The sequence below is a fragment of the Mesoplodon mirus genome (assembly GCF_964341445.2).
Source record: "Mesoplodon mirus genome assembly, chromosome: 11".
Lineage (NCBI taxonomy): Eukaryota > Metazoa > Chordata > Mammalia > Artiodactyla > Ziphiidae > Mesoplodon > Mesoplodon mirus.
In genome coordinates this window covers 99,588,441-99,616,370 of record NC_138987.1, presented here as the reverse complement: position 1 = coordinate 99,616,370, position 27,930 = coordinate 99,588,441, and the positions used below count along the sequence as shown (strand labels likewise).

Here is a 27,930-nt window from a genome sequence, read left to right as displayed (position 1 = left end):
CCCCAGCTCTGGGAGCCTCCTGGCGTCTCAGTCATCCAGGGCACTTTGGCTCCTACGGCTCTGAGTACTGCTGTCCAGGAGAGAGTGAAAACACATGGGCGTTGGGACTTCCCTGGTGGTCCAGTGAGTAAGACTCCGCGCTCCCCATGCAGGGGGCCCGGATTCGATCCCTGGTCGGGGAACTAGATCCCACATGTATGCCACAACTAAGACCCGGTGCAGCCTAAATAGATAGATAGATAGATAGATAAAATAATAAATAAATTAATTTTAAAAAATAAAATATTAAAACAAAAACAGGTGGACCGGCTCTTGGTCCAAATAGTTGGCTCTCCCTGCAGGACCTGGGCCAGGGCCAGGGCCAGGAGCAGTGAGACATCACTGAGCACTTACTTCACGCACAGACCCAGGGAATTGGCCAGGGGTGGGAGGGGGGTGGATGGTCCAGAGAGGCGGAGCAGAATGGTCTCTGGCAGAAGAAACTCCCAGCTCAGCCAGGGGAGACATCTGTGGGGAAAAGCAGCCATTGTGAAGCCCTAGGTGTGGCCTTAGAAACGGATGTTCCTGTGGCCTTGGGACAGTAATAAACCATGTGACTTTGAATAAATCACTTTCCCTCTCTGGGCCTTAGTTTCTTCTCGCTCAGGCTAGCTAGGACCCCTGGTGCCCCCTGGTCCATCCCCTCAGTCCTGTGTTAACGAGAAGTTAGGGGATAGACTCTAGAACCACAGTGCGGAGAGAATGAAGATGACACAGCAGCTGCAGGCGCTGTCGTGAGGACGGACGTGTGAACAGAGTTTGCCGTGTTCACTCTGGGTTCGTACGGGCGCCTGTAAGTGCTCCACAGACTTTCATGATTGTTACTGTTATCACGAGAGTGAAAGAAACTACAGCAGTTCCCTGTGTCTGTATAAGGCCTGGATTAGATGCCAGCTGGTTTGGAGGCAGCTGAAGGGCCGGCTTGACCTCGGGAGGACCTCAGGGGGCAGGAAGGGAGCTGTTTGCCCCCCTTGGCTGCAGACACCCAGAGAAACCCAGGGCTCCACTCCCACCCAGGGGATCCTCCACTGCTGAGCAGCAGGACAGGCCTGGCTGGAATACGGTCCGAGGGGCCTGCAAGGGAGAGGAGAGAAGCACAACTTGAAATGTACAAAGACAGCCGAGCCAGCCTGGGACCCTGGGTCTGGCTCCTGTGACCCCACTGCTGGCCTTGTGCCTAGGGCCTGTCTGTAGGCAGAGCTCCTGGACCCTGTGGCAGAGACAGAGGTGGTGCCGGGGCTGGGCGAGGGCTCCGTCCTCATGACATGGGGGTCATCTGTGACGTGTGGAGTAAGGGTCTCAGCTGGGGCTGGGCAGGGGCCTCCCAGCTGCTGTTTAACGGATGCTACAGAGTACATGCCACTGCGTCCGGCCAGGAGGCCCACCCAGACTGGGAGTGGATCTCCTGTGGACCGAGCACCTTGTCCGCCAGGCCCTGTGCCACTTCCAAGTGGCTGAGACCAGACTCAGACCCGGGTGTTAGCCCGAGGTCTGCCGGTGGCCCATCTGACCGAGATTTTCTGGCCTCAGTTTCTCCATCTGCCTGCCCTTCTGTGGGGGAGGTCGGATTTCCTGTGACGTCAGTGAGGCTCACACTTCGGGGCCCCTCACCTGCGTGGGCCCCTTCCAGGCGCCTAAACTTTTTATTTTACATTTTTTAAAACTCTTATTTATTTATTTTGCTGCATCACACGGCTTGTGGGATCTTAGTTCCCTGACCAGGGATCGAACCCGGGCCCTAGTAGTGAAAGCGCTGAGTCCTAACCATTGGACTGCCAGGGAATTCCCAAAACGGTTTATTTATTTTTAATTAATTTATTTATTTTTGGCTGTGTTGGGTCTTCGTTTCTGTGTGAGGGCTTTCTCTAGTTGCGGCGCGCGGGGGCCACTCTTCATCGCTGTGCGTGGGCGTCTCACTATCACGGCCTCTCTTGTTGTGGAGTACAGGCTCCAGACACGCAGGCTCAGTAGTTGTGGCTCACGGGCCCAGTTGCTCCGCAGCATGTGGGATCTTCCCAGACCAGGGCTTGAACCTGTGTCCCCTGCATTGGCAGGCAGATTCTCAACCACTGTGCCACCAGGGAAGCCCAAACTGTTTGTTTATTTATTTTTTTGCGGCATGCGGGCCTCTCACTGTTGTGGCCTCTCCCCTTGCAGAGCACAGGCTCCAGATGCACAGGCTCAGTGGCCATGGCTCACGGGCCCAGCCGCTCCGCGGCATGTGGGATTTTCCTGGACCGGGGCACAAACCCGTGTCCCCTGCATCGGCAGGCGGACTCTCAACCACTATGCCACCAGGGAAGCCCTAAGTTAATTATTGATATGTATGTTCCTATTACCATTTTCTTAATTGTTTTGGGTTTGTTTTTGTAGGTCCTTTTCTTCTCTTGTGTTTCCCACTTAGAGAAGTTCCTTTAGCATTTGTTGTAGAGCTGGTTTGGTGGTGCTGAATTCTCTTAGCTTTTGCTTCTCTGTAAAGCTTTTGATTTCTCTGTTGAATCTGAATGAGATCCTTGCTGGGTAGAGTAATCTTGGTTGTAGGTGCTTCACTTTCATCACTTTAAGTATATCATGCCACTCCCTTCTCGCTTGTAGAGTTTCTGCTGAGAAATCGGCTGTTAACCTTATGGGAGTTCCCTTGTATGTTATTTGTCATTTTTCCCTTGTTGCTTTTAATAATTTTTCTTTGTCTTTAATTTTTGTTAATTTGATTACTGTGTGTCTCGGCGTGTTTCTCCTTGGGTTTATCCTGTATGGGACTCTCTGTGCTTCCTGGACTTGGGTGGCTATTTCCTTTCCCATGTTAGGGAAGTTTTCGACTATAATCTCTTCAAATATTTTCTCAGGTCCTTTCTCTCTCTCTTCTCCTTCTGGGACCCATATAATGCGAATGTTGGTGCATTTAATGTTGTCCCAGACGTCTCTTAGGCTGTCTTCATTTCTTTTCATTCTTTTTTCTTTATTTTGTTTTGCGGCAGTGAGTTCCACCATTCTGTCTTCCAGGTCACTTATCCGTTCTTCTGCTATTGATTCCTTCTGGTGTAGTTTTCATTTCAGTTATTGTATTGTTCATCTCTGTTTGTTTGTTTTTTAATTCTTCTAGGCCTTTGTTAAACATTTCTTGCATCTTCTCCATCTTTGCCTCCATTCTTTTTCCGAGGTCCTGGATCATCTTCACTATCATTATTCTGAATTCTTTTTCTGGAAGGTTGCCTATCTCCACTTCATTTCGTTGTTTTTCTGGGGTTTTATCTTGTTCCTTCATCTGGGACATAGCCCTCTGCCTTTTCATCTTGTCTATCTTTCTGTGAATGTGGTTTTTGTTCCACAGGCTGCAGGATTGTAGTTCTTCTTGCTTCTGCTGTCTGCCCTCTGGTGGATGAGGCTATCTAAGAAGCTTGTGTAACCTTCCTGATGGGAGGGACTGGTGGTGGGTAGAGCTGGGTGTTGCTCTGGTGGGCAGAGCTCAATAAAACTTTAATCCACTTGTCTGCTGATGGGTGGGGCTGGGTTCCCTCCCTGTTGGTTGTTTGGCCTGAGGCGACCCAGCACTGGAGGTTACAGGCTCTTTGGTGGGGCTAATGGCGGATTCTGGGAGGGCTCACGCCAAGGAGTACTTCCCAGAACTTCTGCTGCCAGTGTCCTTGTCCCCTCGGTGAGCCACAGCCACCCCCCATCTCTGCAGGAGACCCTCCAACACTAGCAGGCACGTCTGGTTCAGTCTCCTGTGGGGTCATTGCTCCCTCCCCTGGATCCTGATGTGCACACTACTTTGTGTGTGCCCTCTAAGAGTGGAGTCTCTGCTTCCCCCAGTCTTGTCGAAGTCCTGCAATCAAATCCCGCTAACCTTTAAAGTCTGATTCTCTGGGAATTCCTCTGCCTGTTGCCAGACCCCCAGGTTGGGAAGCCTGATGTGGGGCTCAGAACCTTCACTCCAGTGAGTGGACTTCTGTGGTATAAGTGTCCTCCAGTCTGTGAGTCACCCACCCAGTGGTTGTGGGATTTGATTTTATTGTGATTGCGCCCCTCCTACCATCTCATTGAGGCTTTTCTTTTGTCTTTGGATGTGGGGTATCTTTTTTGGTGAGTTCCAGTGTCTTCCTGTCGATGATTGTTCAGCAGTTAGTTTTGATTCTGGTGTTCTCGCAAGGGGGAGTGAGCGCATGTCCTTCTACTCCGCCATCTTGAACCAGGATTTCTGAGGGTGGCCTCTTGATTCAGCCTTGGCAGTGGGGAGAGGTCAGCTGGGGGCCCCATGTGGCCTTGGCCGTGCTCTCTGGTTACAGCCCAGGTGGCGGACAGCCCACTTGTCTCGCCTCTTCCCTGCATCAGCAGCTCCCTCACTCCTGCTGCTGCGGCCCTCCGGGCTCAGCCAGGCCCAGCAGGACAAGGCGGGTCCCGGAGGTGGAGAAAGGAGGTAGTAACTTCCGCTCAAACCCTCTCACTCTGCCTTTCCCCACCAGGGCCCTTCTTTATGGTCTAATCCTACCGGTGGTCAGTGCAGCTCAAGGCTCACCTGGCCACCCAGCCTGAGCTGGCCCCTCCTCCTCTGAGCACGTGGCATGGTCCCGTCGGACACGGGCGCAGGGCCATCATGTGGGCACACTTCTCTCCTCCACCGGGTGGTGAGCTCTGGAAAGCAGGGAACCCCTTGTCCTGATCTCCTTTCCGATAAGGGAGGACGTGGGGCCTCGTAGTCCTGGGGGATCTTGCAGCATTCACCTCTAGGAGGCTGGACCCACAGGGAGCACTCGTGTGACCCGTTGACGGTCTAGCTGGAGCCGTGGAGCTGTGCTTGGCTGCGTTCCCTGTGTCCGGGTTAGGGCCACGGGTTCCCCTCTGGAGACACTCTGTGTCTTGGCACCTGTGTCCCCCGTCTCCCTTGCTGCCCACAGACAGGGCAGACATCCTGTCGGGTCCTGCTCATTAGCGGAGGTGGTGGGGACCGTGGGAGCTGCCCGGGGGAAGGGCCAAGGAGGAGGCTGCCAGGCTGCGTTCAGGGTAGGCTCTGAGGGGGCTTTCTGAGCTGTGCGCCCACCGGCCAGAGATCCACAGCCCTGTCACCCCGTTCTCAGGTTAGCAGTGCCCCAGCGAGGCCTCGGCTTCCTCTTGCTGCTGGGAGATCCCTGGGATCTCAGGAGGGCGAGAGGGGCCCTACAGAATCCTCACCCCAAGTGCCACTCAGGTTGGGGAGCTTGCCTGCCTTTGTCCTGGTCCTCCCGCTGAGTGGATGTTGGTGTCTCTGCAGGTCGGAATGAGCTGATCGCCCGCTACATCAAGCTCCGGACAGGGAAGACCCGCACCAGGAAGCAGGTGGGCCCTGGGGCAGATACCCTGGCACTGGTTGGCTCCCAGGGTGGGCCCAGCCCTCCGCAGGACCGGGTGTGGACTCTGGGGGCCAGCTTGGGAGGGGTCCTCTGCTGGGTATGCCACAGACGGTCAGTTTCCCTGGGGTCCCTTCTGCCATCGCCTGGGAGGGACCCCTCCCCATCCGACTGCACTTCTATTTAACTGGGAGAGGTGGGACCGAGGTCCCATCAGTGACTGATCCTTTCATTCATTCGTTCATCCATTCAGTCTGTGATGGGGTGGGGGGCTGTGGAGGGCTGAGGGTCAGGGGAGCCGGCCGTCGGGGAGACAGGAGCCCCTCTTCCTGCCACAGGTGTCCAGCCACATCCAGGTGCTGGCTCGGCGAAAAGCCCGCGAGATCCAGGCCAAGCTAAAGGTAAGGCAAAGGCAGCAGCGGGAGGGCTCGGGTGGGCCGGCCTCCCGGGAGTTGGGGCTCTTTTCCCAGGAGGAAAAGTCTTCCTTCCCTTGGGTTTTGGGGCTGACTGCTTATGTGTGGAGCCAGTGAGCTTCTCAGTGCTGAGGAGAGTGGGGTTCAGCCTGTAACCTCTCTCCCACCTGCACAGAGGATGTGTCTATGTGTCTGTGTGTGAATGGCCAGGCTCACAGCATCCTGGGAGACAGGGGCTGGTCTCCTGCTGTGCTCCCTGCCCCCTGCAGCCCAGAGGAACCGGGCACACCCTGAGTCCCATGGTTGGAGCAGCAGGACTGCCCTCCAGACCCCATTTCTTGCGGACCGCGCGGCCCCGTACTGCCGTCACCCAGATCCTGTGGGTGGCAGGCCTGCAGGATGGGGTCCACGCTGGGGGAAGGGCTGGTGGGGCTCCCTGGATCAGTCTGCCAACAGGCGACTGCTACACGGGGGGCCAGCCACTGGTGGGAGTCCCCTCCCCACGGGGCTCGGGCCTCCTGGACCCTGGACCCAGGGGCCCTTGGCTGAACCCTGGGAGGGAGCAGGCTGCCCATCACGGTGGATGTAACAAAAGAGTCTATGGCTGCTTGGTAGGAGGAGCCAGCACTTGGGGCTGAGACCAGTAAATCCACAGGCATTTTAATTTTATTTTTATTTTTTGGCCGCACTATGCGGCTTGCAGGATCTTAGTTCCCCGACCAGGGATTGAACCCGGGCCCTCGGCAGTCAAAGCACAGAGTCCTAACTGCTGGACCGCCAGGGAAGTTCCCACAAACATTTTTTAAAGCAGTGGAAGCCCTTTCGTTTTTCTCCCAAATTAAGTATCACCCCGATCCGTTATCAGAGGATCTACTCTGGTCGAAGCTAGGTTGGCGAGAAGCAGGGTAGGGCCCCCTCATGCTGGTCACCTCTCAGCCCCTGCGACTCTCGAACCCGAAAGCATCCCAGAACCCAGTTTAAAAGCCCCTGGACTAGAGGACCACGGAGGCCCCATCTGGCCCCGTTGTCCGTGACCCTGACAGTGGAGGCTCTGATGGCGTGGGTGGGAACTCCCAGGAGGCTCCATTCCTCCTGCATCAGCCCAGCTGTCCCCCGCCCCTCACAGCTGTGGCCCAGCCCTTGCTCCTTTGTCCCCGGGACAGCTGGCTGGACCGCAGCTGCTGGTCTCTCCCTCTCAGGCCTGTGCCTGGACATCCCCAGCCCTGCAGCCCACTTGCCCCTCACTCCCCGCTCTGGTCAGCCTGTGACTCACCAGGGCCTGGTAGGGGACCGGATGGAGAGCCGAATGTCCAGGGTTCTGTTGAGAGCCATCGAGGGGAGCTTTGCCTTCCCGTGGGGGCCGGCTCTTATGGCCCATGTGTGCTCGAGGAGCTGAACCTGTCCCCGTCCACAGGCTCTAACGTGGGGCTGGGAACAGCCTCTGGACTGCTGGACAGGCTTCAAGGGGAGCCGTGGACCCCTTAAATAATATGCACACTTTCATGGATGAGCATTTTTTGGAGAAGATTGGTCTGAGGATTTTGTCATATTCTCCAGAGGGTCTGGGGCCCAATGTAGTTACCCACCCATCTCCCTGGTGGATGGCAAGGTCAGGTAGAAGTCCTCGGGTCACGGCCTTGGTCTGGCCTGGCTCTGCCCTGGGCCGTGGGCCCTCGGCCATGTCACCCACCTGCCTCAAGCTCCATCCAGCTTCCCCACCTGTAAAATGACAGGGTTGAGCAAGGTGGTATCTGAGGTCCCCTCCAGCCGCAACATTCAGTAGCCTGGTCAGTGATGTCACCCCCCACTCCCACCTGATTCCTGTCCCACTCGCTGGTCCCTGGCCGTTCGTTTAGACTGGCCATCGGGAAGGGACTCAGGCTGCCGACACAGGGTTGGAGCTCTCTCCCCTCCCCCCAGTGCAGTTGTTAACAGAGGTTTGTGGGCCTCCTGGGCGTGGCCTGCCGCCCCAGTCGTGTCCTGGAGGGAGCGGGCCTGGGCATGTATGGCATCTCCCTCCCGACATCAGCAGAGCCCTTGGGGAGAGGCAGCCTGACGCTTTGGTTATCAGAGGCAGCCTCAGAGCAAGGCCCAAGTTGGCCCCAAAAGGACAGTGGGCTGGGGTGTTCCACCACTCAGCATGGCCTCCCGGGCCCTCTGTGCTGAGGATGGGTGCCGTCAGATCCTGAGGTGCCCCCTCCTTGGTTTGCTCAGCCCCCCAGGCCTGCAGAGGTCAGAGGTCATGGATGTGCCATCCCGGACGGACCTTAAGGGCCAACTGTCACATGACCCCTGTCAACACCCAAGTCCCCTAAATCCTCTGAGCCTCAGTTTCTTCATCTTAGAATGGGGAGCCCACGAGTCCTGCCAGCCTCACGGGGGTGCTGAGGTGTTCAGAACCAAAGCGAGACAGCGTTCTTTCCCTTCTGGGGGCTGTCTCGTGTGTGCCCATAAGCGTGAGGGGTCCCCGAGAGGCCGAGTGGAAGGGCCTGCCCCCAGACCTCATCGCGCAGGATGCCGGGCGCACCACCTGGACCCTTCGGGCCTGACGCCGTGGCGATGCTACCCACCGGGCGAGTGAAGTCATATGCAAAACCAGCTGTGGGCTGAAGGGACCTCCCTCAGCAATTAGCTTGCTTATTACTCAGGACAGATGTGGGTCCACCAATCTGATTATTAAATAAAGGGCCCACTTATTTTTCCCTTTTAAAAAGTAATTCATCATAAAGATACAGAATTTCTATCAGAGCTCCCGAGTTGACCTAAACCAACCTTTTGTCTCCAATAATGCTGCCCATACTGAATAATACTTGCTGTTCAGTCTGTATGTGTGGCCTTCTTTTGGACCCACTAGGCTTTCTGACATACAGTACGCTGTCTTATTGGTTTTGAAGACCTTTGGGACTGGGGAGCTCAGGATGGGGGACCACTGGCTAATGCAACTAGTAACCAAGTATTATTACTATTATTATTATAAGCAGGTTATTACTGCTGATTTGTTCAGAGCCTCTGCAGGGTGAACCCATTGTGGAGGGGGTCTTTGGGCCATAGAGGGGACCCACAGAGGACAGATAGTTGGTATTCTCATCCTGACACGTAAAAGGGTCGGGAGCCATGGGTGCCCGTGGTACAGTAGAGATCCACAGGCCAGGGCTGAGACGGGGCCCACAGGAGACCGTCCCTTGTCACCGTCCATGTGACCGAGGATGACCCCTGCCCAACAGATATTCATGCACTGTCTCCCAAGGGCCAGGTGAGGCCCCAGCCACCTCTGGTGTGGAGATGAGCAAGACCTGGGTGGTCCCTGTGTCCCTGAGGTTGGTAAGAGGAGAGCCATGGTCTGGCAGGTGGCCTCCAAAGTCTCTTTAAACCCTAATGAGACTGGCAGGGCACGTGTTGTGCCCCTTTGACAGATGAGGAAAGTGATCAGAGCCACCGAGTGACTTACTCAAGTCACAGGACCGGTTCACAGCCCTGCAGGAACGGGAGCCTAGTCCCCAGGGCCGAGTCCAGGGTCTGGCTTCCCTGTCGCCAGCTGGATCCGCCTCTCCCGACCTGCCATGGTGCCCACACTGAGGCTTCCCTCAATGTCTCCCCAGGATCAGGCAGCTAAGGACAAGGCCCTGCAGAGCATGGCTGCCATGTCGTCCGCCCAGATCATCTCTGCCACAGCCTTCCACAGTAAAATGGCCCTCACCCGGGGCCCAGGCTACCCGGCGGTCTCAGGGGTAAGTGGGGCTGCCTGGAGTCGGAGGCCGGACTGCCCCGTCCTTCCAAGGCACTGGCCACACCAAAGTCCTCACTTGAGTCCTCTCGGGCCAGGAGAGCTGGGGAAGGAGAGACCAAGGACCGAGGGGCCATGCAGTTTCTGGGACCGCCCTCCTGGGGGCCTTGGCCGTGACTAGGGTGCAGCCGCCCCGTCAGACGGCCACCCAGGGGCTCTGCAGAGTTGGCCCCGTTTACAGAAGAGGAGGCTGAGGCCCGGCTTTGGGGCAGCACCGGCATGTTCTGAGGAGCCCCTCTATCCCGCCCCCAGCTCAGCCTCGTCCCCCCTCCGCCCTCAGGGGCTCCTTCCAGGTGAAGGGCTGATGTCCAGGAACAAAGTCCTCTCGAATTTTAAGCTGAGAATATGGGTCTCTTGGCCGTGGCCACGTGGGTCCTGCTCTAAGAACAGTCCAGAGAGGCCCCTTCTCCCCAGGGCTGAGTCCTCCCAGGGTGTTGTAGGCTGTGGGGACTGACGCACCGCCCCAGGCCCTGTGTCCGGGGAGCCTCTCGTCCAGCATTTTTCCGAGTGTGTCCAGAGGCCGCTAGTCCGGAAGGGCGTTGAATGGACAGGATGACGGGACGAACGAGTGCACACGTGACTCGGGCACTCAAGTCTCAATAGGGTGCTTGACTCCAGATCTCTTGAGAGTCCTGCATGCCACTGTCACCAGGCATCTGTCCCCGAGGATGGGGACGAGTGCCGTGTTTGAAAGCCTGGGGGCTTCTCCCGGGAGCTCCTTATCGGCGGGCGTTCCAGAGGCTGGGGGTCCTTGCAGTGCTCGCGGGGACGCCGTGCTGCCTGGCTCTAGGCAGGCACCCTTCCCAGGCCCAGGCCCTGGCCTCGCCCTCCAGCTGAGCCCCTGCCCGGTCTCTGTCTCGACGCCACTGGCCGCGCACACTGGGCTCTGCTGACTCTGTGCCTTTGTCTCCTCAGTTTTGGCAAGGAGCTTTGCCGGGCCATGCCGGAACGTCCCACGAGTGAGTATGGCCACCGTGCTGCCCCGTTGCTCCCTGGGCTGCGCTTGAGCCCGTGAACTCGTGCCGCTGACCCAGGCCTGAGGGTGGGAGAGCCGCAGTCTGGGCTCAGCCATTCCGGATGGCCCTGCGCTTACGGATGAGGCTCTCCTGCTCTCGGGCACCCTGGGGTGGCGTTTGCTGAAGCCCCAGTCTATCCGGGGTGTAGCAGAACCCGAGCTCGGGACCCCGAGGGGAGGAGGCTAGGAACCAGCCCTCTGGCTGGCCTGGGAGGGAGGGAGGAGGGGTGGGTTTTCCCAACAGACCTGCTGCTTCTGTGGGTCGGCCAGAATCCCGAGGGAGCGGGAGGCCAGAGCCACTGACCACCCGGGCCCGCCTCACTGAAGACAGCGTTGGAGCCTGACCGAGGCTCTAGGGCTGCCACGTGCCCCCGGGCCCACGCGTCCCCTCTCATCTCCCACAGTGTGAAACCCTTCTCTCAGCAAACCTGCGCTGTCCAGCCGCCACTGCCTCTGCCAGGTGGGTCAGCAGGCTCTGCCTTCCTCGTGCCTCACACCCCTGTGGTTCCTGCTCCGGGTCCCCAGCCCTGACCGCTAGATGCCTCTAGCAGTCCCCTTAGATGCTGCCCTGGCACGTGCTCACACCGTGCACCCATCTCCCAGCTCCACCTCGATCCTCTTCCAGGAGCCAAGCCCCCTGTGCCCCCAGGGCTGCCCGTCCTCCCCAAGCCCCTCCCCAGCGAGGCTCAAGGCTGGCAGGGTGCGCACAGCTCGAGGGGCAGTGCCTGCGCCCCGGGGTGGCCACTCTACCTGCCTGTGTGCCCCGTCCTGCTTGGCTTCTGGGACGGCTTCCCTCTGTGAACCTGTCATCCTCTCCTTCAAGATGGGGGTCCAGCAGGGCATGGCTTTCCAGCCCGGAGCTCCTGCTTAGCAGAGGGAAGGCTCCTGGCATGAGGCAGCTGGGGGTCCAGCTGGGCAGCACGGAGCTCCGCCTCCCCCGCTCACATGACCCGCTCGGCCTCTGCCTCCTCCTCAGGAAGGTCCCTCCACCTTCCGCTCTGCAGGGCGAGATAGGATCCTCGCCCTCACCCTCCTTTCCTGGCTTGGCAACGGCTCCTGCCTGCACGGTGGCCTGGCTTTTCCTGCTCTGAGAGCGGCCCTGCCACCCTCCTAGGTTCCTGACGGCTGCTTGGGGGCCGCCCACCCCCTCTAGTCTGTGCTCTCCCCTCACGGCTCCCCCACCCCGTCTGCAGTCTCATTCCCGCTCTTACCCCCTGTAACTCACCTGTCATCTTTTTTTTTTTTTTAATATTTATTTATTTGACCGCGTCGGGTCTTAGTTGTGGTGCGTGGGCTTAGTTGCCCCGCAGTGTGTGGGATCTTAGTTCCCCGACCAGGGATCGAACCCGCGTCCCCTGCATTGGAAGGTGGATTCTTAACCACTGGACCACCAGGGAAGTCCATCCATCATCTTTTTAAAGCATCAATCTCACCGTGCTGCTTCTAGCTTAGAATCCGTTAGTGGCTCCCTGGTGCCTTCAGGACACAATCTAAGCTTAATTGTCACTCAGTGTGCCCTGGGCAGCGTCTGGGGCTGGTGTCTGTGTCTGTCTTCTGTGTGTTGGGCCACATCCGGTGTGCACGCCACGCTTGAACAAATGAACTAGTGATTCGGCTCACCCGTCAAATACCAGCTGGTGTGTCCAGCATGGTCCTCCGCCCGCCCCCGGCCGTCCCTTGTCTGTTTCCTCCCTGGGCTTCTGACGTACCTGCCTCACTGCCCCCTCGTCCTGTCTGCCACCAAGCCCCGGGGTCTTGCTCCCTCCATGTCCCTCCTGTGTCCCCTTCTCTTCACTCCACCGCCCTCTTCATTTTCCCACTTGGGAAAAACCCACAAGGCCTGCGCTTCTGGTCCACCTCGGCCCAGCCCAGTCCTTCCCCCACACGGAACAGGATCTTAAGAAATGCACAGCCGGTCGCTCCTCGGCCCCACCTAAAATCCTCCCATCGCCCTCCTGAGCTCATGCTGAAACCCGTACCCCTTACCTGGCATCCAGGGCCCGTCTCTTCAGCCTCGTTTGCAACCCCGGCACAAACGCGCCCTCCCCGTCACGTCTGCCAGACAGAGCCTCCGAGCTCACGGTGCATCTCGCGGCCCCGTGCCCTCTGCCTGGAGCCCCCTTCCCCTGTCTGCACTTGCTGCCTCCCACTCTTACCCCGTAACCTTTTTCAGCATCACCTTCGGGTGGCCTTTTCTGACGCTCTTCAAGGTGGACTAGGAGGCCCCCTCCCCCGCTGTGCTGAGCGCCTTCCTTGTCTGTTTTCCTCACGTTCATTGCTTCACTTACTCGCCAGCCAGCAGCCAGTGCCTATTCTGGGCCGGGCGCTGTCCCAGGGGCTGGACAGCAGACACTCGTGTCATTGTAACAGTTGGTCCGGTCGTCTCCCTGGCTGGACCAGAAGTTCCTCCAGGGCAAGAACCAAGCGGACGCTGCCCTGGAAGCCCTGGGTCCAGCAGGCATCCCACCCGCCAACCCCAGCCAGCATCCAGTCTCCCTTGAATGCAGTTCCGTGCAGGGGCCCGAGGGGACTGAGCTGTTCCAGGCTGAGCTCCCCGCCAGGGCTGCCCCTGGACTGCTGGCCAGTGCTCTGCCTGCCCCCCCCCCCCCAGCTGGGAGACCCCGTTAAGGCAGACAGCAGGTCCCCCAGCCAGCATGGGTCCCGCCGGAGGGTCTGGGGGCCTGGGGGAGGGTGTGGCAGGGAGGCCCTGTGGACCGGCTCCCATGTGCCGTCCTCTGTGTGCAGGGTTCGAGTCTCCCGCAGGAGCCTCCCCGTCGCCCTCCGCGCCCCCAGCACCCCCGTGGCAGGGCCGCAGCGTGGCCAGCCCCAAGCTCTGGATGTTGGAGTTCTCTGCCTTCCTGGAGCGGCAGCAAGACCCCGAAACGGTAGGTCCTGGCCTCCATCTGGCCACTCTCCCGCCCGGTGCTCATCCCTGGGGCGGCTGCTCCCCTGCTTCCCCCAGTGCCTCTTCCTCTGGCTCTGGCTTTCTCGCCCTGCTCTCTGCCCCGCTCCACCTTGGGGCCGAACTTAGGGTCCTTGTTCCTTTCCATCCCCGCTTATCCTTCCATCCTCTCCCTCCCTGCTTCCTCTCACTGGACCTTCCCTCTGTCCCCGGCTCTGTTTCTGCTCCCTCCCCCTCGCACGGTTCCTGTGCCCCGTCCCGGTGCCCCGAGGCTCCGTCCCTTCCCTGCTCCCACCATGTCCACCTTCTTCCCGGTCCGGTCACCTCTCTGTCTGAAGGCACTGGTCCCAGCCTTGCCCGCAGGCTGCTCTGCCCTTTCCCTGTGGCTCTGAGGAGTCTCCTGTCTGCCCCGTGTCTTCGGGGACGCTAGTAGGAGCAGCAGCCCACCCCCATCCCGCCCCCTTCAGTGTCTCCGTCCTGGGTGACCGGCATCACCTGCAAAGTTCAGAGGAGCACCTGGCCAGGTGCACAGGATGCCAGAGTCAGGGGGACTTCACTGACCATTTCACTTTGACATTTTCAAGCTTATGGTTTAGATGAGGAACCCAGCGTGGACCACGAAAGAAGCAGCTCTTCTTTAGTTGCAGCGAGGGACCACAGCTGCCGTCTCCGGGGGGAGCACCCCTCGTATGGGCCGCTGGTTTTCCATCACGGATGAGATCACGGGGGTCCAGAGATAGATGAGTCACCTAAGGATGTTAGCGACAGAGTCAAGCCTCAGTACAAATAGCGACCAGAAAGTGCCGAGCACCTGCTGGGGGTCACCCTGCCCCAGGTGCTGGACACCTGTCAACTCTGCTTTACACTCAGCCCTTCTACCGGCTCCGTTTTACCAGAGGGGAAACTGAGGCCCCCGCCGTGGCGTCCCTGCTCTGGGCCCCTGGCCGGGCTCTGAGCCCCTGTCTGTCTGGTCTGTCTGCCCCGCTGCCCCCATGGCCCCTCAGACCCGTTCTTCTCTGTCCACAGTACAATAAGCACCTGTTCGTGCACATCGGCCAGTCGAGCCCCAGCTACAGCGACCCCTACCTCGAAGCCGTGGACATCCGCCAGATTTACGACAAGTTCCCGGAGAGGAAGGGTGGTCTCAAGGAGCTCTTTGAACGGGGACCCTCCAACGCCTTTTTCCTCGTGAAGTTCTGGGTAAGCCTTGGATGACCTCCTCCTTCCCACCCCAGCACGTCGATGGCCTCAGGGAGAAAGGAGGAGGGGTGGGCCTTGGCGGCGGTGGGACCTGGGACATGCAGGACAAGAGCAAAGGGCCAGCACAGAGCGGCCCTCTGGTGCCGGGAGCTCAGACCAGATGAGGCCATTGGTGCCGCAGAGCGAGGCCCCCTCCTGATGGCGGGTGATGGTCACGCCCGGGCAGAAGTGCGGCCTCAAGGGGTCTGTAGTACCAGAGAGGACCTACAGGAGACCTGAGGGGTAGTCATCCAAGGCTTTCAATGCCAAGGTTTCCGGGCCCGCAGCGGGGCAGCCGTTGGGCTGGATGGGGCTTGGAGAAGTGGACGGTAGGCTTAGGCCGGGTCATCCCCAAAGAAACACCGAGCTTCTCCAAGAACTCAGCCCGTAGCTCGGCCTCCGCCGCCCTCCCCAGCTCACCCCTGCATGGGTGCTGTGTGGGTAGAGCCTCCTTCTTTTGAAACCTCCTCCAAGACCAGGAGGCATAGGACCTGTTCCCAGGGCCCAGCACCCACAGAAAAGGGATGCCGGGAAAAGGGACAGGGCAGGAGAAGCCAGCGGGAGGAAGTGCAGGAAATCCTTCTGGCTGGTGATCAGAGCCTCCGAATCGTCTCAGAGCCCAGAAGCTGGGCCTTTATTTGGTCTCGGACCACTTTGATAACCTGAAAGCTGTGCTTTTCCTAGAAGTGGGCATATTCACACGAAAGTGTACATGCAGTTCCAGGTGGCTTACTAGTCCCTGGCTAGGAGCTCTTAATCTAGCCCTTATCCGCAACCAAATCTGTGGGGCTGGCTGTCTACAGAAAAGGCAGGAACGGAGACCCAGGGCCCGGATCCCGAAGAGGCTCAGTGTTTGCCCTTGCAGGACTGCTTGCTCTGCGAGCCGATGGAGGTTGGCCCTGGGCCTTCAGGGATGGGCAGAGTTAGGCGGAAAAGGAGAAGGGCCTCCAGGGGGGCCTAGTCATGGGGAAACGTGTAAGAGAGGGAACCGTGGAAAGTAAAACGGGGGAGGTGAGTCTGATCCTGGAAGGTCCTGATCCTACAAAGGTCTGGATTTGATTCTATGCTGGGATGAAAAATAGGTAATAGTTTCTTTTACTTTTTCTTATTTTTAAATCAGTGCATGTTCACAGTTATTAATACCAAGAGGCTTATAAATGAAAACTGTCAGGTTCTCGTCCGCCTCCTCTCAACCCCAAGCCCAATCCCGAGAGGCAATCACTGTAAAATGTCACTGATTATTCTGGGTTTTATCTCCTTAGTTCTAAATATCTGCTTATATTGCTACACTTTGATATCACGACTATGTATTGTATATTTATGGTAGAAAAACATGGCCTATATTATACCACTTTTCCCCTCATCATCCCAGTAAGTTATATAATTTAGTCTAAGCAATAAAGTGTTTAGATTTTGTGACAACGTAGATTGACCACCAGAGTGTGTAATGATTACATTTCATTTCTTGTGCAACTTTTTTTTCCCTAAAAATAAATGTCTCTTTCGCTTGCACATTTCTAAAAAACCTATTATTAAATTTTTACAAATTGTTCTATCATAACCAACATATAAAATTTTAAAAATTGTTTTTCACCCGGTGCTCAAGCCTATCAGATAATTTATCCTTTGTCCCTTTCTTCATCTGGATGCCTCTGTTCTGCTCCAGTTTGAACTGGTTTTCCTCCAGGCCTGCTCAACAGCCGTCCTGAGACCTCTGTTTACTGCTCCTCTATTTTGAATCTACAGTTTCCTAGGTCTCATATTTCTCTCTTTTTTGGTGTTTCCCCCCTCATTTTGCTGGAATACCTTCTCTAGTACCTTCCTAAGAAAAGGTGCATGGTAGATAAATGTTCTAAGTCTACCTGTTTGAAATGTCATTTATTTTCAGTACTTGATTCATAAGTTTGGGTACAGAATCTCCATCGTAAATGATTTTCCCTAGAAGTGATTTTCAAGAATCATTTTTTGGTTGCTCCAATGTCTTCTTATAAGAGTAGTCTGGTAGTATTCTAGTTCTCTATTCTTCGTTATGTAACTCGGTTTTTTTAGCCTGTAGGAGTTTTGCATTTCCTCTCTGTTCCTTACATTAAATTTCACATTGATGAGCTTTGGGATCTGTGTTGTTTTTCTTCCTGTTTTTGAGCCAGGTACTTGGTAGGCAGTGAGATGAGAGTCTCTCAATTCGGTAAATTTACTTATATTATTTCTTTTTCTTTCTTTTCTCTGTGTTCTTTTCCAGGAACCCCTGTTAGTCTGATGTTGGATATCCTGGACCTATCCTCTCTGATTTTTACCATTTATTTATTTTCCAATTCATTTTCTTAGAGACTTTCTTAACTTTATCTTCTAATTAAGAGTGAATCTGAGTGAATATTACATAAAACCCAAAGTAACATTGGCATGAATGAATAGTTCTTCTTTCATGTAAAGTAAGTCTGGAGATAGAGTGTCCAGGTCTGGTGCAGCAGCTCTGTGAAATTACCAGAGACCCTACTCTTCTCTATATGCCGTCCTCAGTGTGTGGCTTCTGTCCTCAAGGTCAAGGCTGCTGGGCTTCCAGCCATCACATCCATTTTTCAGGCATCAGGAAGGGGGAAAGCCAACTTAGTTCCCTTTAAGGAGCCTTCCTGGAAGTCCCACACAACTCTTAATTAGTTGTCTGTTTGCAGGTAGCTGCAAAGGAGCCAGGGAAATGTACTCTTTTAGTTGAGTAAATTACCATTCTGAATAAAATCAGGGTTCTATTACTACAGAAAATGAACGACTCTTTCAATTGTTGATGTGTTGTAGTTTAATTGATGGCATTTTTTTCTTAATTGTTTGTAAAATCTTGGTGCATTGTACATTTAGTGGTGAAATAGATTAATGGAATATGGTGGCGTTCTCTGCCCACCCCCACCCCACCCCTTGTATCAAATATTTAATTTTGACCATGACTTTTTTTTTTTTTTTTTTTTTTGTGGTACACAGGCCTCTCACTGCTGTGACCTCTTCTGTTGCGGAGCACAGGCTCCGGACGCACAGGCCCAGTGGCCATGGCTCACAGGCCCAGCCGCTCTGTGGCATGTGGGATCCTCCTGGACCGGGGCACAAACCCGCATCCCCTGCATCAGCAGGCAGACTCTCAACCATTGTGCCACCAGGGAAGCCTGACCATGACGTTTTTAATTTTTAAGAGCTTCTTCTTCTTTGATTGCATCCTGATCTTGTTTCATGGCTATTTTTTAAGTTTTCTTCTGCTCCCTTTGTTTCCCTTTAGTCCCTTTTTCTGTCTGTTTGGGTCTTTGTCTTTCAAGTTGGAGGATTTTCTCAAATGTCTATAATTCTTGGCCAGATTTTTTGGTCCTTATTTTTTTGACAGTTTTATTGCCATATAATTCACCTACTTAAAGTGTACAATTCAGCATTTTTAGTATATTCACAGAGTTGTACAACCAGTGAACATTTTCATCACCCCCAAAATAAACCCCAAACCCATTAGTTATCACCTCCACCCCCCAGCCTTAGGCAACCACTAATCTGCTTTCTGTCTTTATAGCATTTTTAGATATTTCACATAAATGGAATCTTACAATATATAGTCTTTTGTGACTGGCTTCTTTCACTTAATGTTAAGTTTTTAAGGTTTAGCCATATTATAGCACATATCAGGACTTCTTTCCTTTTTATGGTTGAGTAACATCCCATTGTCTGGATAGACCACATTTTGTTTATCCATTCATCCGTCAGTGATGGGCATTTGGGTTGTTTCCAACTTTGGGCCATTGTGAATAATGCTGCTATGAACTTAATATACAAGTCTTTGTGTGGACATAGCTTTTCATTTCTCTTGGGTAGATACTTAGGCATGGAATCTGGATCATATGCACTATTTATTTATTTATTTTTGGCTGTGTTGGGTCTTCGTTGCTGCGCGGGCTTTCTCTAGTTGGGGCGAGTGTGGGCTACTCTTTGCAGTGCGTGGGGTTCTCATTACGGTGGCTTCTCTTGTTGCAGAGCACAGGCTCTAAGCACGTGGGCTTCAGTAGTTGTGGCTCACGGGCTCTAGAGCGCAGGCTCAGTAGCTGTGGTGCACAGGCTTAATTGCTCCGCAGCATGTGGGATCTTCCCACACCAGGGCTTGAACCTGTGCCCCCTTCATTGGCAGGCAGATTCTTAACCACTGAGCCACCAGGGAAGTCCCCTCTTTTTACATTCTTGACAGTGTCCTTTGAAGCACAACCTTTTCCATTTTGATGAAGTCCAGTGTATCCTTCCTTTTGTTGTTCGGGCCATTTGTCCATGTCCAGTGACTGGGAACTCTGTGGACAAGGTGTGGGCCTTGTTACCTGCCGGGCTTCTCTTTCAGGTGATCGGGGTTGGGGAACCAGCTGCTTTATTGAGGACACTAGTAAATGTCAGCATATTTACTGGACCTTTTCCTTTCCTGAAGTGGTTCAGTTTCTCCAAAGAAGACTCCTACTGTCCGCCCCCTTTGGCAGGGACAAACGAACATTCTAGCAGTGGGGCAGGGAGAGGGCTAGGAGAGCCGACCGTTTCTTAGGCAGCGTTCACCTCATGCCCTGGCCCCCACCCCCTCTTCTGACATGACTGGTGTCCCTGAGACCTGACACCCTCCTGTTTAATTTCTTCCCCTGATGTGTGGAGAGTGGGAGCCCGGAGGCCTGACCACGCAGTGTACAGCCTTTCAGCCGGTTCTTTGTGTCATATTCTGTGCCTCCCTGGCCATCACTGTCCTGGCCCCTCTCGTTCCGAGGATGGTGCTGACTTCTCACCTGTCACCCCTCTGAGGGCGCTTTCAGGCTGTAACTCTTCTTGTGTCCTTTTCCCCGCAGAAGCCATCCTAGTTCAGATCAACTGTCAGTCCCCTGGAATTTGTTGAATTCTCCTGTCCGTTTGGTCTTTTCTCCATTTTCTTCGTGTGTGTGGTGCAGCGCATTAAAAAAGATCTTTGCCCTCATCCTGTTGGCTCTCTGGACGGGGAAATGTGAACTTGTACGGTCAGTCTCCCTTTTTTTTTTTTTTTTTTTGCGGTACGCGGGCCTCTCACCGCTGTGGCCTCTCCCGTTGCGGAGCACAGGCTCTGGACGCGCAGGCTCAGCGTCCATGGCTCACGGGCCCAGCTGCTCTGCGGCACGTGGGATCTTCCCAGACCAGGGCCCGAACCCGTGTCCCCTGCATCGGCAGGTGGACTCTCAACCACTGCGCCACCAGGGAAGCCCCAGTCTCCCATTTTAACCAGAGGTCCACGAGGGCCACCGCTAATGGATCGGTAGCAGTTGTTTGGAGTGCTGGGTTGAGGACGATCTGGAGGGAGCCCTTCCTGGATTGACTGGTAATGTCTGCCATGGGTGCAGCAGGGGAGGGTAGTGTGCATTTCCTACATGTTTGCCATCCCGTTGTTGAGGTAATGAGTCTGTTGAATGCGGCATGGCCAGAGCTATGCTCGGTTAGATGCATTAGCCATCCAGGCTGACAGCTGCAATACAGACCGAGAAACAGACCTCAGCCTCGTTAGGGCCTCAGCGGAGAGGCTGGCTTTAGAGTCTGATGTACGAGGCAGCATGCCAGGCTCCCTTTTCTCAGGAGGGGCTTAAACCATCTCATTTCCCTTTTCTTCTCCCTCTTCTCCCTTCCAGCCCTGGACATGGGAGTTGGAACCAAGTGCCTTGGTTGTCAGCAACCAACCAGCACTGGCACCATCCGGCCAGCGGTGGCAACTCCCACCTCCTGCTCTGTGTCCAGGGAGGTTCCTGGCCTTTCCTTAGGAGAGCCTATGCCCTCTGTCGCCCACTCCTTCCCCCAGCCCCCCCAAGCCTGTCCAGGCTCAGCCTTGACTCAGAAGAACGCCCTTGGCTCAGCTACCCCGAGGGTTCAATTTAAGGTGACCCCTGACCAGGGAGGCCTGGCTGGCAGGAGGCGTATGGGAACACCACCCTTGTCGTGGCAGATAGCATACTGGGGGCCCTTTTCACCAGCTTCTGCCTTCTTTCAGTTGGTGACAGTATTCTGTATTCTTCTAGCCACCATCCAAATGAGAGCCATCCTAGGCCCCCATTTCACAGATGGGGAGACTGAGGCATGGAGTAAGCAAAGCAAGGGTCTGGCTCTGAGACCCCCAGCCTGGGCAAGCCTTGCTCCTGTAGTCCTTCTTGTGATGCACACGCCGAGGTAGGTCAAGGCAGTCGGCGGAAGGTCACCCCAGGCGCTGTTCATAACCTGACTTGTGCTGGCATGTTCATCCTTGCCACACCTCTGAAGGGAGGTACAGCTGACAGCCTCGTTCCGTACAGGGGAAGGTGAGGCACACAGAGGTGAAAGGATGTGCCGGGCAGCCCAGTTCGTAGTGACAGAACCAGGATCAGCGCCAGCCAGCCCCGCTCTGGGAGCGTGCTCGGAACCATCACCCCAGACCATCCTGCCTTGCCGGGTGGCTGGGGTCCCCCGCGCGGCCCCGTGCTCCCCCTGCTTCTAGTGGAGAAGGCTCTGGATAGCCTAGAAAAGGGCCTCCCGCCCCTGAGGAAGTGCAGCTAGTGGGGGCAGGGAGAGAGCCGTCTCAGCTGTGCATTCAGTGTCGAGCCGGGCACTTGGGCTTCTTGGGTCTTCTAGAGCCCAGGCTTCCCTTCCAGGAGATGGGCAGGGGTGTCCTGCCTAGAGATCAGAGCTGGCAGGTGGGGAGGAGGACCAGAGGATCCTTCTCCCACCTGGCTCGCGGCCCTGGTCCTCTCCTTCCTCCTGAGTCTGGGGAGGCTGGAGGTGGGGGTGAGGGGAGGAGAGAAGGTGGAGACGGTGGTGCTGGGCAGCGTGACTGGGCAGGTTCCACGCCGGGCCGCTGTGCTCCGTCCACGGGCTGCGCACACAGCCCGTGCCGTGCGGACCCGATAGGAGCTTGCGTTCCGAGGGGGAGAATCAGAGCAGGTCTCACCTGCTCTGTGTGGGAGGGGGTGGGCTGCCAGTGAGCCCTCCCAGTGTGTCAGGAGAGCGAGGCAGGCAGCAGAGGGCCCAGCTGGAGAGCTGTGTCCCGAATGAGTCTCGGCTCCTGTGGGCCCTGTTTCTCCACCTGAAAAGTCAGCACTTTGTTCCGGAGGGCCTGCGACGTGCTTGTGTCCGAGGACCCTGATGAGTGGGGTTGGCTGGGGGTGGGAAGGTGGGCACGTGGGCGGCCAGGGCACCTTGGCCGTCATCCAGTCCCTCTCCTCCTGCGTGGGGAAGGTAGAGGCGCCAGGAAAGGACAGACCTGGGATGCGGGAGAGGACCGTCTCCTGCGTGCTAACCATGGGGCTTGGGGTCCTCCCAGGCAGCCCAGGCGCCCTAGCCGTCTGGAACCCTCCTCTTCTGCGCCCTGGCTTGTGGCTGGTGTGAGACTGACCACACAATTAGGAAGGGACGCTGCCAGGAGAGGACAGTGTGGCCACACACACCCCTCACCCTACCCCAAAGCCTGGTGGTTTTCTCGTCCGGCCCCAGGCCCCGGGCACACAGGCTACGGAGTGGGTCAGAGCCTGCTTGGAGTGGGAGGAGGACTTTGATGTCCCACCTCAGCCTCCTGTCCCCCTCCTGCCGATGGTACTGTTCTCTTTGGGGGGATGGGTAGTAAGTGGTCGGCTCCTGGTCATTGGTTCCAGCTGGTGGTGGCATTGGGGGCAGGAGGGGTTGGGTGTCAGGCTGTGCTCCGTGGATGTGAGATACAGAGGCTGAGAAGCTCCCAACTCCCCCAGGACATGTGAGACCAGCAGAGGCCACCTCTGTCCTTAGGCAGTGGGAGAGGGATCTCTTACACACTGATGGCCGTGAACTCCAGTCTGCAGATTGAAAATGCCGGGCAGAGCTGGGCCGAGGCCGGGCAGGGAGGACAGCACCCCAGACCTTCCTCCGTCGAAGGGCCCTGACATTTCTCCCAGGCACATACCAGCCCATAACAATGAATATGAGCCCCCTGGCCCCCAGGCCCGGCTGTCCCGGCTCATCTGTCAGCCACCCGATCCGCTGCACCTGTTCCAGGCCCAGCCTGTGAGCTGCCACTGCACCGTAGCTATGAATAGGGTGGAGGGCAGGGGGCCGCGGGGGCACTCTCAGGGTAACGTGGGGGGCAGCTTTGCTCTCAGGCTGAGAAAGCAGAGACGCTGACCGTGTGCGGGGAGGTGCTCAGATTGGGGTTACGCGGTGGGGCTGCAGGAGGTGGTGGGTCATAATTAGGACGCCACTGAGGATGGTGAGGTGCTGTGGGGTCTGCGCTTTTCGCTGGCCGGGGCCCCCGGCGACCAAGCAGGGGGACCATAGGGTAGGTTCTGGGGCAGACGTTGGACCGCCACCGTCTGAGAGAGATGAGAGAGATGAGGCGTCTGAGACTTTCATCTCTGCCCCATCTCCCTCTCTCTCTCTCTCTCAAGCACCAGCTCACCTCTTCTACCCGCCCCCCAAAAAGCCACACACTCCATGAGAGCAGAGACAACACAGCAGCCTCTTTGGGCCCCACCCTGTCCTGGCCATGCTGGGCCAGGCAGGATAAACGGGCAGCGGAGCGACCGGAAGGACCAGGCGAGTGGGAGGCGATGCCAGAAGCCCCTGGAGTGTCTTTGGGCCGGGGCGGGGCTCCGAGGACTGGCAGGGGTGCAGGGGGTGGAGGTCCCCCTTGTGAGCACAGGACCGCCCCTCACCCAGAGCCGCCAAGAGGGGAGAGTTTCAGCAGCCCCGTGCCACGCTGTGGAAGGTACCCCGCGTGCCGGGCCTGAGCCCTGGGAGAGCTTGGTTCCGGCCTCGAGTGTGCTTACCATCTGGAAGGGGCAAGGCCAGGCCCTGCCAGCACAGGGTGGTGACGGGCACATCCCATCCCCGCGGGGTGCTGGGCAGCTGCTACCTTGTGCGCCGGGGAGAGCCTGGAGGGGCCACGCCAGCCCTACCCGAGCCCGGTGCACAGTGCACGGATTTGCATTTCTTCATTAACAGTTAGGTGATTGTTTTCAGATCTATTAGGAGACAGAATCCTTGATGTCACGGATATGACTGCTTAGAATAAGAATGAGTTGATTTGAAAGAAACCGTTAGGGGTGGAGTGGGGCGTGTGGTGAGTGGTACGTGAATAGCATCAATCAGAAGGACGGCGGTGGCTGCATCCGGGAGACATCGGTTCATGTCCTGGCCTCGCCCCCTCATCCGGGCGCCTGCCCTCCCCAGGAGCCGGGCTCCCTGCCAGCTCTTTTCCAGGCACGGTCCACGTTCCTGCCCTGCGCTCCTGTATCTCAAGCACACACGAACTGTCCCCCAGGCCTTTTTGAGGAAGTCCAACAAACTGGGTCTCCTAGGAGAAGGAGCATGTGACTTAGTAGAGAGAACAGGAGACAGAGAGCTGGTGCTGGTCCCAGGGGCCAGGTTTAACTGCATAGCCCGTCACAGCGGCAGTTAATTCCCAGCCCACCGAAGGCCTGGTCCACCTCTGCAGGCCCCTGGGCTCCCCCTGCCCTGCTCCATGCCCACCACAGATGGGGGAGACGGCTGCTTATTTTGGAGTTTGGTTTTCTCTTTTTCATTTTTTTTTGGCCACGTCGTGCAGCTTGCAGGATCTTTGTTCCCCAACCAGGGATTGAACCCAGGCCCCCCGCAGTGGAAGTGCAGAGTCCTAACCACTGGACTGCCAGGGAATTCCCTGTAATTCATTTTCTTCTTTCTTCCTAATGGCCCCATGAAAGCCCTTGCTGGGCACACTGAAATGTATGCCATCTCGGTCAACATGGCAACAGCCTTTATTTTCATCGTAAAAGTAACACACCCTTATTCTGCTTTATGACCTTTTTTTTTTCTTTCCACTCAACATTATGTTGTAGTCAGTTCACAGTAGTAAACACAGGTCCCTCTCGACACGGTGTGTGGCTCTATAATATTTCTACTGTGCCTAAGACAGTTGCCCCCTGCCAGTCCAGAGAGTGTTCTTGGTCTTGGAAAACTTCTTTCCCCAAAAGAGAGAAAAGTAACGACTTGGATGGCCAGGGGCAGAAGAGCCCGGGGCCCGGCTCTGAATTGTGCTGGAAACTTCCCAGGGTTCTGGGGCTCCCTGCACTTTGTGCAGAAGACTCCTTGGGGTCAGAATCCTTATCGCAGTCAGGAGCTCCCCTGCGTGTGTGGGGCTGCGCTCTGGGTCCCGCTGGGCAGTGATTTGGGACGCGTTGTGTGGATGGGAGGAGAGGCTTCCCGCTAAGAATAAGCCTTTTGTGATCTGTTTGCACGCTGCTTCTGAGTCTGAAGCTGCTCTGTTAACACCCTGACTCAAATGGGGTGATTTGCTGTGGAGCCCAGGTTTCGGGGTGGGGACCCCTCGATGGTTGGGGGCTTCGCCGAGGCACCGAACAGCCTCACCCAGTGTCTCTCGGCTGGGTGGGAGAAGCACCAGAGCTGGAGCCTGAGGACCCAGGGCCCGTGACTCATCCACTCTGTGGCCTTGGGCAAGGCCTGCAGTCGGGGAGCCTGAGATCAAACTGAGGCCCCCGTCCTGCCTTGTCCCCCTCGCAGGGAGTGGGTGTGAAGTCATGAGTCTTATTACCCACCTTTCCTGGGGGGGGGCAAATTCAAATCGCCCCAACACGCAGCAGGAGGCGTCCTGGACCCTGCCTTCAGGCACGAAGCTGATCAGAGGCCCGGGGACTCCCACACCAGGCTGGGGAAGGGCTTCCCTTTGGCAAAGGGGCTCGGTGAGAGGGTGCCAACCAGGCCCGGGGGCTCCCACGCCAGGCTGGGGAAGGGATTCCCTTTGGCAAAGGGGCTCAGTGAGAGGGTGCTAACCAGACTTCGGTTGGGCACAGAGCTCTCAGAGCAGTTGCAGAGGAGCCCAGTGGAAGGAGGCTGGTGTTGGGGAGATTGGTCCGGAGGCAGAACAGAGATGCAGAAGGTCAAGGGTGGCCAGGCTTGCGGTGCCCCAGAGATGGCGAGAGGCCAGCCCCCAGAGCCACTGCTGAAGGGACACCGGCAGGGCCCTAATGCTCTAAAGACCGATCGGGGGCCCCCCGTGCTGGGCTGTTGGTACCCCGTGGGCAGCAGGGCTGGCAGCTGATGCAGGCCCAGGTCCTTGCCATTGTTTGGGGCACACGACCTGACTTTACCCCAGGCCTGTGTGCGGATGGACGGGGGAGCTTTCCGAGGTCCTGTGTCCACGTTTTCTCTGAGCCCCCTGATGGCGTCCTGGCCCTGGGGCCTGGGCTGTGGCCCCAGAGGCCTCCTCGGTGCTGCCCCCAACACGACCCCTCTGAGTTACCGCCCCTCCTCGGTCTCCCCTTGTCTCCCTCCAGGCAGACCTCAACACCAACATCGAAGATGAGGGCAGCTCCTTCTACGGGGTGTCCAGCCAGTATGAGAGTCCCGAGAACATGACCATCACCTGCTCCACCAAGGTCTGCTCCTTTGGCAAGCAGGTGGTGGAGAAGCTGGAGGTGAGCACGCGCCACCGCTCGCCCGCCTGGGCGCCAGACCGTCGCGCCCCTGCGGCCCGGGCTTCTCACCTCTGTGCCCACATGTGTCTGAATGAATGCAGCCTGACCCTCGCCGTGCCCCATCACTGACACCCCACCTCACGTCCGACACAAGCAGAGCGCCTGCCCCCCCCCCCCCGGTGGGTCTCACCTGTTGCCCGTCGGGTCGCGGGGAGCCGTTCCAGCACCCCAGAGCTGAGCTCCCCTACAGCTCTTAACCCACGACCCCTCGGGTGGAGTCCGGGCAGCAGCGGTCTCTGAGAAGCTCTTCGAGTTAGTTATTTCCAGTGAAATTTTAATTCTGAGATCGTTGCGGATCCACGTGCGACGGTAATCCCTTGCCTAGTCCCCCCCGATGGCAGCATCTTACATACCTCGAGTGGACCATCAGCAACCTGGCTGTGGACGCCGATGTAGCCCACCAACCTGAGTCGGATTCCGTCTGTTTACACCCACTCATTTGTGTGCATGCCTGTGTGTGTGTGCCCAGATGTGTAGCTACGCATACGTGACAGTTCCGTGGCCACGAGGTCCCTGTGGCCCATCCCCCACGTGCGGCCGGGATTGAGCTGTCACTCCGTCCCCGTCTCCACGTCTTGAAGCTCCTTCCTCCGACACCCGGCGTCTGGGTCACGGGGCGGGGGGTGCTCCGTCTCGAGGGCTCCCTGGGCTCTCTGCCCGTCCTTCCCACTTAAGGCCGAGCGGGTTGTGGAGCTTCCTCACGGAGCCCGCCAGGCTGGCCGTGGGCAGCGGCCTCCTAAGCCCCACTGTCCCCGGGCCCTGCAGACCGAGTACGCGCGCTACGAGAACGGCCACTACTCCTACCGTATCCACCGCTCGCCGCTCTGCGAGTACATGATCAACTTCATCCACAAGCTGAAGCACCTGCCCGAGAAGTACATGATGAACAGCGTGCTGGAGAACTTCACCATCCTGCAGGTGTGTGTGCGCAGGGGTATGCGCAGGGGTGGGGGGTGAGAGTAGGCAATGGGTGGAGAAGAGGGCGTGCCGTCTCCCGGGCCCCGACCCCCTCCTCCCCTCACCCCCGCAGGTGGTCACCAACAGAGACACGCAGGAGACTCTGCTGTGCGTCGCGTACGTCTTTGAGGTGTCGGCCAGTGAGCACGGGGCTCAGCACCACATCTACCGGCTGGTGAAGGAATAAGAGACCGGGGAGCAGGGAGGGGGCAAGACATCGTGTGCGCAGGGACGCGGGGTGGGGACCCGCGGGGCAGCCCCCCCAAAGCGCCAAGAGAGTTGAGGTCATGACTCTTCTACCCAGGAACAAACTGCCTGAACCCGCAGTGCCTAAGCCCAATAAACCCAAGATCTGTGCATCTTCAGAGGCCCCATCTGGCTGTGTGAGCCTCGGGAGGGGCTGAGGGAGCAGGGGGCTGGCTGGAAAACAGGCCGGAAGCAGCCCCGGGGTGCGGTCCTGAAGTCAAGGCCCCAGTGGACTGAGCCAGGAACGTCCAGATGCTGAAGCTCAAGATGGGACAGCCCCTGCGCTGCACTGGAGCCGCTGCACCCCCCGCTGCCGGCCACGCTGGGAGGCCTGAGGGCGGGCGTGGGTCCTCGGCCTGTGCGTCCTGTGTGGGCACCTCGGCCACCTGGGAGTGATGGATGCATCTGCCCTGGCCACCTCTGCTGCTGCTGCTGCCCCAGGACAGCCGACGGGGAGGCCCAGCCCAGTCCCGGGGTGGGGGTGCGGTTTCAGGTGTGGAGGTGACTGAACTCTCGGGAGGTTGGAAGTGAACG

General features: G+C 57.2%; 1 protein-coding gene across 1 annotated transcript; it reads left to right on the top strand.

Annotated features, from left to right (window-relative positions):
- The first annotated feature begins 8 nt into the window (after window positions 1-8).
- On the top strand, window positions 9-27,515 carry TEAD4 (TEA domain transcription factor 4). The gene is made up of 11 exons (XM_082636555.1): window positions 9-123; window positions 5,288-5,352; window positions 5,702-5,764; window positions 9,376-9,504; window positions 10,476-10,519; window positions 10,980-11,035; window positions 13,321-13,460; window positions 14,504-14,677; window positions 25,993-26,133; window positions 26,959-27,111; window positions 27,224-27,515. Exons 4-11 carry the CDS (start codon window positions 9,409-9,411, stop codon window positions 27,335-27,337), a joined length of 918 nt encoding a protein of 305 aa, XP_082492681.1. The 5' UTR covers window positions 9-123; window positions 5,288-5,352; window positions 5,702-5,764; window positions 9,376-9,408; the 3' UTR covers window positions 27,338-27,515.
- Window positions 27,516-27,930: the final 415 nt, after the last annotated feature.